General features: G+C 35.6%; 1 protein-coding gene across 1 annotated transcript in view; it reads right to left on the bottom strand.

Annotated features, from left to right (window-relative positions):
* LOC121728630 (protein kinase C-binding protein NELL1-like) overlaps positions 1-14,348 on the bottom strand; it is a 62,114-nt gene that overhangs the window by 16,739 nt on the left and 31,027 nt on the right. Inside the window, exon 2 of the mRNA XM_042116833.1 lies at positions 6,982-7,089. Coding sequence (XP_041972767.1) covers positions 6,982-7,089 — 108 coding nt within the window. The remainder of the gene's footprint in view (positions 1-6,981; positions 7,090-14,348) is intronic.

Raw genomic sequence — 14,348 nt, 5'->3', positions numbered from 1 at the left:
TATAGCATTTGATATGACTGTCATTTAATTATTTTCTACCTACACTTCAATGTTTTTCTTCACGAAAAATCAAGTTTTTAAAACTAATTTGTCTATCTAATTTTGTTTTTCACGCAAAATAAAACCTATTTTCCAAGGCGTCAGACAAAAGAATACAATGGAAAAATCTAGTTTAATTGGCGCACTTTTCCACGGCGGATAATGAAAAAATCATGTACAAGGGGACAAGACTCTCCCTCGCCCCACTCTATTTTCTTTCTCAGATTGCATCCGGTCCGCACAATGAGGCATTTTTTGCTGAGAAAAAGTGGCGAAATGAAAGTCGTTTTTCATTCGTCCGTTTCAAGATGAAATCTTTTTATTCAGCTAATAAGACCGAGTTTAGGTCGAGCGCCTGGATTATGCAATAAGATACAGAAAAGAATATACAAATACGAGTACAAATACTCGTATTTGTATATACTTTTGAACATTTTTTACAGAGAAGTGTATTTAACGTTTTGATATCTTAACAATTAAAATCGGATAAGTAGTTTCAATTGGTTAGTTAAGGCGCTATACTAGAAGAAATCAGCAACATAGACTACCAAAATCATCATTCACCTTTACGATTTCAAGTTAAATAACACAGGAAATCCAATAGGCAATATATCTAATTCTACCGACTAACAATACGTTGAATTCTAACAGTAATAGTCGGCAACGCAATTAGTAAAACGGCATTGAATCGCTCTGATTTATCGTGTGGAATGTTTTGGTTTCATTAAATCCCCCTTACTGAATTTATGTAGCAAATATTTGAATGAATATAGGGTAGAGCGGCGCCCCGCGGCGGTGCCCATTGTGTTGTATTGTATCGGACACGAGACAGACTCCCCTACGTCCGATTCCGGGACTAACTTGAGCCATCCATAATGTTGCCCGCGACTTCGACCGGGAAAAGGAAAACCGGCGGAAATGCTGAACTTTTTCAAGTACAGTAGGTAGATGTTAATCCAGAGCAGTATATTTGGTGTTAATTATTTATAATACATAACAAGTGCATTGCTATGCGAGATATTAATTTATAGGCCCCGATTATTATACAGATTTTCGTATCGAAACGATATACGATGTTACAAAAACGACAATCCATGAAATACACTAGTTAAAATACCATGATAGAACTTTAAATGCAAAACATTAGCAATTAGAGATATAGACAATTATTTAACCCTTTGAATGGCCTTGGCGGGTCGTCGAGGCCCGTGGCGCTAATACGGATGAACGAAATCACTGCAGCTCACTGACGCGTACGGACCACTGACAACGGAATACAATCATGGTCGTGTACATAATATTATCCCTAATAGTTATAGTATTTTCGACATTTAAAACTGCATTCCCAACTGAAGGGTAACCAATAACCATTCCTGTACAGAGTAGACAATAGAGAGGAAGATATTATACAAAACAAGAAGAGCTACAAAGAAATTTACTGTCCAACTAGTCGTAAATGTCGAAAACCAAATTAAGTTTCGTAAAAAACAATTATTATTCTTTTTCTAAAATGCAGTCCTTATTTCAGTCCTCAAAGTATACTTTGAGACACCCAATAATAGCATTGTCATTATGTAAGTCACGAGACTTAATTCGTTATTCCATTTCCCTATTTAATAAATGTAATATCCGTAAAAAGACACGAAAATGGAATATGAAATGTTATTAAGCGTCTGTCCCGGGCAGAGACAGTATCAATTTGGCTGTCAGGGTCAGACATCGCGCTGTCACCGCTCCGCCGCCCGCCCAGAGCCTGCTGGTGACGGGCTCATCAATATTGTGTTTCGGTGTTTATTATTCCACTGTCATAGCATTGTGTGTGAAAACCTCAAATTGCCAAAAAGTTAGTAGTTTAAAAAAATTATATATCATTACGCACCTTATTACTTGTACCTTTTATATACTTTAAACAGCCTACAGTTAAGAAAATTATTTTATTACAATTATAATTAGGAAAATATTTTATTACAATTTTCATAATTCTTAAAGTAAATTATTGCAACCTTTAATTATTATCAACGTGTAATGTGTATATTGTAATGGTGGTTTAAAATGTTACCAACATGCTATAGAGTTAGTTCTTATGTCCTGGGCATAAAGGTGGTTTAAGAGGTGGAATATACCATTAAATTGTGTGTCGGCGTCACAGATTGAATGTGAGGGCGCATCTTCCCGCAAATCAGGGCAACACCCTCCGACAATAACGCGGTGCTCGCATCTCGCCTAATGGCCCAGTTTACCCTGCGCCGGGTCGCGTGTGAACTGTCAACTAGCAGGTCCCGTTTTAGGGTTGACAATTTAGAAGACGATAAATATTAAGGTATTAAATTAGTACTCTTGCATTTTCGCTACATTCATAACCCGTAATTGTAACCTATAAGTAGTATAATTTAGAACTATATTTATTCTTTTCTAAGGTCAAAGATATTAGCTGTTTAATTATTATTGCAATGTTTATGATGTAATTAGTATAAGATGAGCCGCTGTTTCTTTAAGATAAATAAAAATGACTTGTACGATTCGACTTGTACGATTTGATTCGATTTATTGTTTGGTGCTTTTATTTAAGGTTATGGTAGAGCTATAATTTCAAGAAAGAAACAAGTAAAAACAAAAATTATTAGTAGTATTAGTATTGTAGGAAAGTCTCCAAGTAATTGTACAAAAATATATATTATGATCTCATGAACATGCTCGGTGCTACGCCCGCTACGAGTGCTACGCCAACTCGTAGTCTTTCTAACATGTACCATTTAAGCAAATGCTTAAACCAAAGAGGCATCAGTAGATGCGATATAATGTACCAGATGTATAATTGTATGTATTATAGACGTAATTTGAGTTGTTTTAAACTTCTGAACTTTTAATTGTTTCCATATAAAGTGGCATCGAAATACTATCAAGCCAAGTCGAGAAAAAAAGCGGCAAGGCCGTACCATCCTTTTTGTCGAAGCAATTCCGGATCTTTTTGACCTACCCTATAACTTTGTTGTGGATTAAAAAAATTATAATATTGATATGATAATAACTTACGTTATTATCATAATATCAATATTAAATATTTACGTTATTATCATATCAATATAAATAAATAAGTTATTACTTAAGACAAAAGGTCCTATAAGTAGGGACTGAATAACTTATTAATTAACCGACTTGGTATTACATGGATCTCACAACTTTTTACGGTAAAAAAACTAAGTTTCGAGACTTGGTTTTTTACAGCATGTTTTTGATGGGATACTATATTGACGAGTATAACTGAGTCGAAATAAAATGGTGGCAAACTTTAAGTTGGTTGCCGTACTAGGCTAGGTCAATTTTCGTTGCATAGCTTTGTTTCTGTGAAAAACTGGAGTTATATTTTAATGTCCCAATGCTTTATGAGAGTATCGTTCGATAGGATATTTCGATGGTCGCAGCCACAGAAATAAATCAAGATAGAACGGCGACGCGCGCGTGGCTAAGGAATTGCTCATGTTAATTTTTGCTTTGCAAAAGCAAAGCAAAAATTTTAACTAAAAAGTTACAACAAATAACTTCTCGTGGAAAGAAATACCTCTTTTTGACCGATTCACTTTCGTACTTCTATTTTTACAATTAGATACTGACAATGAGGCATTTTTGCACAACTGCTTCGGGGTAATCAAGTCAAGGCGTGCGCGCTGACTGAATGAACGTTCAACGAATCTTGCACTATACTGCAAGATTAAAACACGCGTACTCTTTATTTCTGTGGTGGCAGCCCTAGCGGTACTTCGGTTGAACCGTGACAGATTTGGGTCGTTACCGCGGCGCTAATCACGGCCCAGAGGGACGATGTTTGAGTTCGGATCAGCCCGTTCATCAATAAGGCTCGTTCTACCACAGAATCAGAGGCTTGAATTGAGAATTTCCACAAAACAAATTCAACCTTATTTAAAAAATAATATACAATATATTCCTTTGCACGATCCTCGTTTGAGAACGGTTAGGGTTGACCACGGAATTAATTAACGCGGCATTAATTAATCATCGTAAATATTTAATACTACAAAACGGGCAATCAGGATTGAACCCCGAAATAATTAATTGCTTTAAATATTCCCTTTTGGCGCCTTTCATCAAATTGCGAAGATACAATATTTTGGCGGAATTTAAACCTTGGTTAAATTACTTAATTTCTGCTTTGATGAAACAATGTAAATACTTAATAATTATCATCTATTTTAAGAGTAAATTTTAGAAAAATACTACCTAAATTCCAACCCAGCTTATGCCTTAAATTTTAATTTTAGAGTAGATAAGATAAACAAAATTTAATTACTGACTTTGAAATAACTTCAAACATAAATCAATAAAGAATACCGAAGCTATACAAAATAAACTATCACTGTTGTTTCAATAAACCATCTATCAATGTATTCGAATGCACCCTCGGGAAAGAACAAAGTAACTTGTCGCTCTTTGAACAAAAAATATTGGATCCGTCAAATATCAGAACTCAATAAAACTCCCCTCGCGTTACAACGGGAACGAAATAATCCCTGGGATTATAAAAATGTCGTACAATAATCGTTGCGCAGAAATAAAAACTGATTTATGTGAGCAAATTGATAATGAATATTGACCACGTGCTCGGCGAAATACGAAGGGTCGTTGTAAGAAGAATGCAGTCACTCCTTGATTAAATAACATTGAAACAAATTCATTTTGTATATATTATTTATTATACTACAATTTATTTAGAGTTCGTACCTGCTATCTAATAATAATATTATTTATTATACTACAATTTATTTAGAGTTCGTATCTGCTATCTAATAATATATTGCTCCGAACTTGAAAAACTATCCTACGTGCTTCCCGGGGTTCAAAATTTGAATCCTGGGAAAGGACGTAGGATTGCAATTTGGCGTAGTGATAATTTGAATTTGAAATTATCATTACGCCAAATTGCATGATAATCGGTTAAGTACTATGAAAGCGTAATAAAATCCCTGCTTTGAGGCTTACTTTACCAACTTCATAACAATGGCATAAGGGTTAGATTCGTTAAATCTTGGAGCTGATAAAGTTCTGAACGTCTTCGTGAATGAACCGCCGCGCCCACCATTACTCATATCACCTAAGTGATGCAGTGAAAATTGCACCAATATTTACTTTCCCTCGTAACAGACACATTAATGTTACTGCCCATTCTAGAAAGCACTTACTGACGAGTGAGCAAGCAACAGGAAAACCGGGCTCAACGTCAACTAGTATGTATAATTACTATAGTAAATTATTATTAACATATCCCTTTATAATATAATGTAGTAATATGTTGTGACTCATCTATACAAATATTATAAATGCGAAAGTGTGTCTGTCTGTCTGTTACCTCTTCATGATCAAACCGCTGCACCGATTTTGCTGAAATTTGGTATGGAGATACTTTGAGTCTCGAGGAAGGACATAGGATACTTTTTTTCCCGGAATATTATCCGATTCCCTCGTGATGAACGAATTGTGGCACATTAGACTAGCGAACATCATCTACCTCTAGATTCTAGTAAGTCATAAGTGCTCTTGTAACCACACTACGCTTGAGTTCTGAAACATCCTTGGGTTCCCTGTTAAACAAAATCCTTAGTTATGTAACGATTAATTATAATAATAATTGTACGTGATAAAATGAGCTTAGCGACGTTACTAACCGACTTACAAAAAAGAAAGGGTTTTCTCAATTCGACTGTATTTTAAATGTTTTTTTAAACTCCACCTCAACACTATGAAATTTTTCAACAGCAGTACTGACATGTAACATCTAAGTTCACTTTAAACGTGGGAGAATCATGCTTCGGCATGAATGGGCCGGCTCGACCGGAGAAATACCACGTTCTTACAGAAAACCGGCGTGAAACAGCGCTTGCGCTGTGTTTCGCCGAGTGAGGGAGTTTACCGGAGGCCCATTCCCCTACCCTATTCCCTTCCCTACTCTCCCCTATTCCCTTCCCTTCCCATCCCTACCCTCCCCTATGACCCTATTCCCTCTTAAAAGGCCGGCAACGCACCTGCAGCTCTTCTGATGCTGCGAGTGTCCATGGGCGACGGAAGTTGCTTTCCATCAGGTGACCCGTTTGCTCGTTTGACCCCTTATTTCATTAAAAAAAAAACTTAGATTTTAAAACCATTTTAACCCCTCTACCCGGTAAGCAGAAGGTGTGAAGAAGGCGCTAGGTGATATTATATTATGTAGTAATCCCACATCATCTCGTATTCTAAGCGTCTTCCAAGCGTTAAGTGTAATGAATTATTCAGTGTTCGAGGCTTCATTAGTTTAAGTAATAATTAATTACAGACTAACTTTTCTTAAAAACGTTAATACACTTGTAGGCGTCCGTAGGCCTTGTAGTCTTTGGTTCGTACTCGGGTGGGTGCAGGTTCGATGTCGGATAGAGGTGTGTACCACTGAGACGACTATGTTGCGACAATACATCACTATATCTGTCCTAGGCACTAAAGTATTTGAAGAAGTTGTTACTTCAGTCAAAAAATACTGTATAATCATTCATGAACGGATGCAAAGGCCAAAATTTTTAACCAACTTAAAAAAAGAAGAGGTTCTCATTCCGATCGTACGTTATATGCTTTTTATATTTGGTTGCGACTTGCGGATAACTTCGTCGTTTGTGAAACGATTTTGATGATTCTTTTTTTGCTGGAAAGAGGACATTTAATACGTGGTCGCGCTAGGCTGTGTTTTCATCAGAGATTGAGAGAAGAGAGAGAGTGTTGCAAGCAATGTGTTTATGAGAATCAATAGAATCGCTTCATTGACTTGATCTCGCTCAGCGCAGCGATTCTATTGGATCTTTAGAACACATTTCTCACAACACATCTCTAGTGGAAATGCAGCCTTATAAGGAAATACTGTTTGAATTCTTTTTTTTGTGAAATTAATTATAGACTTGAACTTACCTTCTAATACATATGCGATCCGCTCCGGCTGCATGCCCGGCGCGAAGGTGACGCCGGGCCGCGACGCGTTGTGTAGCGATAGCGCGCCCAGCAGGTCTATCTCGGTGGCTGAAACAATATACATTTATAAGTAAACGATGGCCGGCCGCAAACGCAAACGCAAGCAAACGACATTAGGATCAGTTCTAAGGGCGCGGATCTGTCATTTGGTCCGTGTGAAAATTGCTCGCATCATATCATAGATATTTTTCCTGTCATGCGGGCAACACAAACTCGGCTCTCTTTCTGACTAAGTTTTTTTTAAATTGTAACATAGAATCCATATTTGTTGAATTTCATATAATTTTCCCGTTCCGTCAGCCTCAATTTATGCAAAAAAAAAACGACAGTCTTCAAACTGTTACCTACTTCATCCACCCATGTCACACCCACTTTGTTTTTTTTTATCTATGGACGCTTCACACCACGTCAGTCTGGCCCTGTGGTAAGTACCTGAAGGACTTGTGTTACAGGTACCAGACAACGGAAATATATTTAATACTTTTATACTATACATATATTTAAGATTTTTATTATATTATGATACACATATTTAATACACATCCATGACCCAGGAACTTATGAAAACTTTTTGTTCCGCCGGCGGGATTCGAACCCGCGACCCCCGGCTTGAGCTGCCAACGCGCTCACCATTGAGCCTCAGAGGTCGTCAACGACATGTTTAGTACGTTGCTTTTTAAATTCTTGAAAAAATAATCCAAAGCTATTAAGTCAATCATATGAATATTGATGAAACATTTGGACGTCTGGCCTACATAGCGACGATCGATCGCCGAAATACCGACAAACATATCGATTACGTAAGAAAACTTTCGGTTCACGAATCACCTCGCAGTTTCCTTATGCCTGAACGGGAATGGTTTTACTTGTCAAAATATTGGTTTATTGACATTAATTAACTAAATACTACGAATAATAAAAACTAAGGAAAAGTAACTCCGTCAAAAAACATGCTCCACAATACCTGACAATACTTGTCAAAAAACTGTACCTTAGACCTACATATTTCAATACATTTGCAATATTTAGGTGACCTTGAGTGGTACTAGGCTGACATTACATGACAGATCAAAAGGAACCAAATTTAAAACGGTAATAGTATGAGAGTTACGATTCCTTAGTTTTTATTATTCGTAGACTAAATATCTACTGCAAAACATCCCATTAAAAGTTTTGAGACGATGGTTATAATCATGTTATAATTAGAGTTATAATATTTTTTTGGTACAGGAATGGTGTCTTTGACTTCACGAAATGATGTAAATGGATAAAAGATGATTGACCTATGTCAACTACTATAGTTATTGACTAATCTGTACATCTACAGTGAATTATTCGATTACATGATTTTTAGTTCTTTATGGTGACAAAATAGGAGTATTCTCATGTTATTAGTTATGTACATCACTTTTATATAGGTATTTCAAAAGTAAGTTACGTTTCTGTTTATCTAAACATAGAGAGGACTAAACTTGACACCGAGTATGAAACCTTTGAACTTTGTACACCCTTTGTGACACCCTTAGCTTTACTTAAATACTTTGCCTTAAGATGATATAAAAATAAATAATAAATTTAAATCGGATGACTTAATAAGTAATTAAGTCTAATTATACTTCTAGAGGCGAGTTGAGGCACTCACTTTTATTCGCAAAATAAGAAACCATTACGCATAAATGGTTTGTCCAAATATTTTTATACTTTTCGTTACGAACAAAAAGAAGCTATTAAACATTATAATAATCATAATTATTAAGAACATTAAGAAAATTTAAAATGTAATAATTTAAATTTTATTAATGATTTTATTGAATGTGTGCTACGCGCCACGAGTGATGTGTCCTGAATCCCACATGTTGTAAACCAGTTGCACAAATGTCTAATATTATAAGGATCATTCAATATCAATCTATATAAACAAAAATCAATCTCTCGCTAAAACTCGAGAACCGATTTGGCTAATTTTAGTCTAGAAATATTCGTGGAAGTCCAAGGAAGTTTTAAATCAGAAGGAAAGTGATGCGAAGTTTACCTTTAGTTTTAGTTTATAAAATTTATAATTTGATTTTGTATAGTCATTTTCTTTATTAGATGTTCGAAATTTTTTGTTTCATAAAAAATGTAGCCCACAATTAATGAAATTAGCCCAGGACTGAAAGAAATTCAACCTGCTGACCGCCGAACTTCGTCTAGATGAATGATGATTACAAAAAATCAAACAAATTCTGCGACGGAAAATCATTTTATGTTACTCAAATTCAAATTCAAAGCCTTTATTCAGACAAGTCATTATTACAATAATAATTCCTTTAAACATGACGTCATTGACAATATTGTAATCTAACTAGTAATTGATATTTTATTTTGAAAAAACTATTTTATGTTACTAGCATGTAACAAACATTATTACTACTTCGAATATAAAAATCATATAAAACAATAATTTGGATTATGTAGAGCAATATTATGTTTGTTGTTTCTTTTAATAATAATTCGCATGTAATCGTCACGTCACTACTGCATTCAAAAACAATATTTCATGACGCTAAATTAATGCAATGGAAAGAAATCTGAGAGAAAAAGCAATATGAAGTACGGAACAATAACATTTATTGTAAGAGAGAGAATTCCGCATCATCGTGACACCGAGATAAATGAAGACGTTTTAAGTTCGAGGTTGAATCACAGAATATTAAGAAATATTAAGAAAAATAAGAAAAATAATTACTCGATCAAACTGTATCAAGTTTTTAAAATATATAAACTATAATTAGGGATTTAGTGTCTCAGTTGGTGTGCGCACGTAAGGTCACGGGTTCGAGTTCAAAACGTAACACAAATTCTCCTAGAACTAATCAAGGGAACAGCCTAACGTGGTGTGAGGAGTTCATTGATATTTACGTAGGAGAGCCATGCTTCGGCACGAATGGGACGGCTCCACTGGAGAAATACCACGGGCCCACAGAAAACCGGCGTGAAACAGCGCTTGCACTGTTTCGCCGAGTGAGTGAGTTTACCGGAGGCCCAATCCCCTACCCTTTTCCCTTCCCTACCCTCCCCTATCTCTATTACCCTATTCCCTCTTAAAAGACCGGCAACGCACCTGCAGCTCTTCTGATGCTGCGAGTGTCCATGGGCCAAGGAAGTTGCTTTCCATCAGGTGACCGGTACATAAAAATTACATTATTTGAAAAAAAAAAATTATAAATGTTTCATTTTTTTCCCAAGTTCCATTCTCGCCTCACGTAAGAGGTTTACGTCATCACGTCATCGCATTTGTCACGATAATTTTACGTCACGTCAATTTATAATTTTACGTCACCGGCCGCTAACTACGTGATTATATTTCTCATTAGCTCAATAAAATAGCGTAATCTGTGCTATATTATAATTTATAATATTATCACAGTATAGCAATATTAGTCCCTATATTATAAAGCGGAAGAGTTTGTTTGTTTGAACGCGCTAATCTCAGGAACTACTGGCCCGATTTGAAAAATTCTAGATAGCCCATTTATCAAGGAAGGCTATAAGCAGATATATATTTTATCACGCTAAGACTAAAAGGAGCGAAGAAATAGAGGAAAATGTAGAAAAACGGGGGAAATTATTTAAAAGAGCTTATCTCACGAACTACTGGAGCAATTTTTATGTTATTTGGCACAGATAAGAAGTAGACCACGTGAAGGATCATAGGCTATTTTTTGTGGAGTAATTTGTCTGTGAAATATCTAATTTACGGCGAAGCTCTGCGGAAGGTTTAGTAAGTTAATAATGCATTGTCGTGGTTAGGCGTGAACGAAAAAGTGAATGTATGGAAATGCCTTACGTCCCGTAACGCTCGCTCAGTTGTGCTTCTGAGTTTCGATTTATATGCGTCCACGCAAACGAGCGGTTTGGCCGCCACACATCGATTGAAAGCAATTGTATGCTACGATTTATATAAAAACGGTGCAGTCACGCCTCTATTTACATACTTATGATTTTGCTGCGTAGCGGCGGAGCCGAGCCAGTCACATTTTTATGTAAAGGCAGCCTTTAAAAGTACAAAACATGAGAACCATTAAAGTTAAATGCTTCAAATTGAATTAAAATGAATTCCCGTAGGCAAACGAAGATTCAAAGCCATTGGGAGTAATGCCGAGCCGCTCTTAATTCCACTTCAATTAAAAAGCATCACAGCGCGAGCACCCTCGTGGAGCTGGCTCTAATTTGCGACACCTATACAGTACACTTACCCCCATTCACTTACTTCACCTCGTTTCGAAAGGGAAATAACAGTAGAAATCTGTTATATTTTACTTTAAATCTCTTTAAATATTAGATAGCGCTTTAAGGATGATACATTCTTTTAAATTAATAATTTTAAATGGGAGTGAAAATATGATGAGTGAGAGACACTGGGTACATGAAGGTGTCTATATTTATATATAAAATATGATTCTGATTGTAATAAAAAAGAACTATATTAATCAAAAACAATAAAATTAATAAAATCCTCCAATCATCGATTTGTTGGCAGGGTTAAGCCATAACTCTATTTTTAGTTTTATCCAATAATTAGATAATTTGACCAATAAAATTTTTCGTGGATGAAGTAATAGTTCATAGCCAGTCTGAGCGGAGGCGCCGGGCGGGCGGGGGAGGGCGGGCGCCGCCGCGTCTGCCTCCCGCCTGTCCCGCTCCAAATCGTAAACGCCTAACTGTTGTCTTGTGCTAAATACTTTATAGCTACTGACGAAGTCGGATTTCATTTTACTAATCTTTAATTAATATCATAAGCCTGCAGTAAATCTGTTGTCTTTAGCCCTTCACGCTAAAACCCCTCAACCGATTAAGATTAAACTAAGCTAAGCGTTCTTTGCAAAATACACATATTTATATGTACTAGTAAGCTTAACCTTAGACGAATCTAACCAGTTAACGGTATTACTTCACAAGAAGTGAACAAGTTTGTCCTTCTCTATTCACGCAATCTTGTGATTTAGTTGAAGAATCGTTCAGCGACATTTAGTTAAATTTCAGTACTGTTGAGTTCCGAGAAAGACATTATGAAAATTGAGCAACACTGCAAAAATAAAAATTGTTTTACGTCTGAAAAAAACAAATTTGAATCAAATACTTTCAGAACGTGCTACATGTTGCCTGCCACCAGTTTGGGAACTAAAGGGAAGAAACTCGCACGATAACAAACTGTGCAAATGAAACAGCAAGCAACGCCTTGAAACTATACAACATTAATCCACGTCAACTTGCAACATTAAGGCTCTGTCTCTACATTTTAAAGTGTTTTATTGCAGCTATATACTTTGTTGTAACCGTTATAGCTGCCTGTTATGGCTTCGATACTGAAAACGCTTTAATATCGGGAGTGCTGCATTTATGCGATAATTAAATACGAGTTGCCTACTAGGACCGAAATGAAATCGTTTTCAATTTTGTAATAGCCCTTTTGCGAAGTATTTTGCTGCGAAATCGGCGAGGTAATAAATTAAGAGGGTTTTACTCGGGGGTTATTTCGCGTGTTCTGCAACAGAAAGGTTGCATGTTGTGTTACTAATATTTTTGAAATATTTTTAAGTTACGCTCCCATAGACATTAATGATTACTAAATTGTAATTTAACCGGCCGTCTAGACGAGCAATTTTATTGTCAATATTACGCTTCAATTGATATTGTTCAATATTATTATAGCTCACTTATGAAGAAGTGTGCAAAAAATATATGGATCTCTCATGTGTCATTGTAATTAAAAATAAGTAATCAATAAATCTCTCTTAGGCCCGATTCGACCAAACTTGAAGTTACACGAGTATAACTATAATGAGAATTAATTTACTCCTTCAATTTACTCTAGGATATCTTCCTTTGCATTTTACCAAGTTACTCGAAGAGTATATAAAATAAAATGACAATTACACACAATGACACCGACCGTGACAGTTGACACCCCGTTGTGCAACTATTCTCAGTTTAATATTTACTCCATCAAAATAGCCCGTGTAAATATTTACTCCCGTGTAATAACCTTATTCTTGGATTACAAGTTAAAAAAAAACGCAAAAGCAGCTTACTCTTAGATTAGGAAACAGTTATACTCGAATTTAGTTTGTTATTATTTTTAGCAATATTCCGCGAAAACTGTTTTCGCGGAATATTGCTAAAAATAATAACAAACTAAATTTAAACTATGGATTTCCGCAAAGTAACGCCTGATTCCATTAACTAGTTATACTCGAGTAAAATTTTACTCTCGTTTGGTCGAATCCGCCCTTAGTGCGCCCGTAGTATATCATACAAATACTTATATCATAATCGAAATGTTTTTATTATGTTACAGTTTCAACTGCAGTTTCCTACAGGTAAGAAGTATCGATCGTTTTTCTCTTACGAGCTTAATGTATGTAGATTACAAGCGACAGTATAAATTATTCAATCTGTAATCGTAAAGTCGACACACAATAATTGTATCATACTTTGTAAAGTATTCGACAGATGCAAAGTTTTTAACAAAAATTTTTCTTATTTAACTCTTATTGCCTATTCAATTGTCTAGTTAAAATTATAACACATTATCCGCATTATTAAATTTAAGAGGAACACAGTAAAATTACTTGTAACAATTAATTAAACATTTAACAATGGACAAATTGACGAAGCAGTAATTAACAAGCGCCGCGCGTCGATACTCTCCATAACACTCGAAACATTTCACGTTCAACACTAAACAAATTATCGTCCAGGCTAATTGAAACAGACTAATAGCCGTCGTTTGTAAAAGCATAATTATATTTCAGCGTATAATGGAATTTTCAATTTACTAACACATTTTTTATTTTTAAAGTTTAAACGCTGAATAGTGGCAGGAAACCTCACATACAATGTCAATTCATTATTTTGATTATATTATTATACTAGCTGTTGCCCGCGACTTCGTCCGCGTGGACCTACTTTACTTTCCCCCGTTTTTTTCTTCGCTTCTATTAGTCTTAGCGTGATAAAATATAGCCTATAGCCTTTCTCGATAAATGAGCTATCTAACACTGAAATTATTTTTGAAATCGGACCAGTAGATCCTAAGATTAGCGCGTTCAAATAATTTCTCCCGTTTTTTCCACACTTTCCTCTATTTCTTCGCTCTTATTAGTCTTAGCGCAATAAAATAAAACCTATAGCCTTTTTCAATAAATAGGCTATCTAACACTGAAAGAATTTTTCAAATCGGACCAGTAGTTCCTGAGATTAGCGCGTTCAAATAAGCCCTTTCAAATAATTTCCCCCCGTTTTTTCCACACTTTCCTCTATTT

The sequence above is a fragment of the Aricia agestis genome, chromosome 7, assembly GCF_905147365.1.
Source record: "Aricia agestis chromosome 7, ilAriAges1.1, whole genome shotgun sequence".
NCBI classification, from domain to species: Eukaryota; Metazoa; Arthropoda; class Insecta; order Lepidoptera; family Lycaenidae; genus Aricia; species Aricia agestis.
Note: the sequence above shows the minus strand (reverse complement) of the source record. Positions and strands in the feature narration are given on the sequence as shown.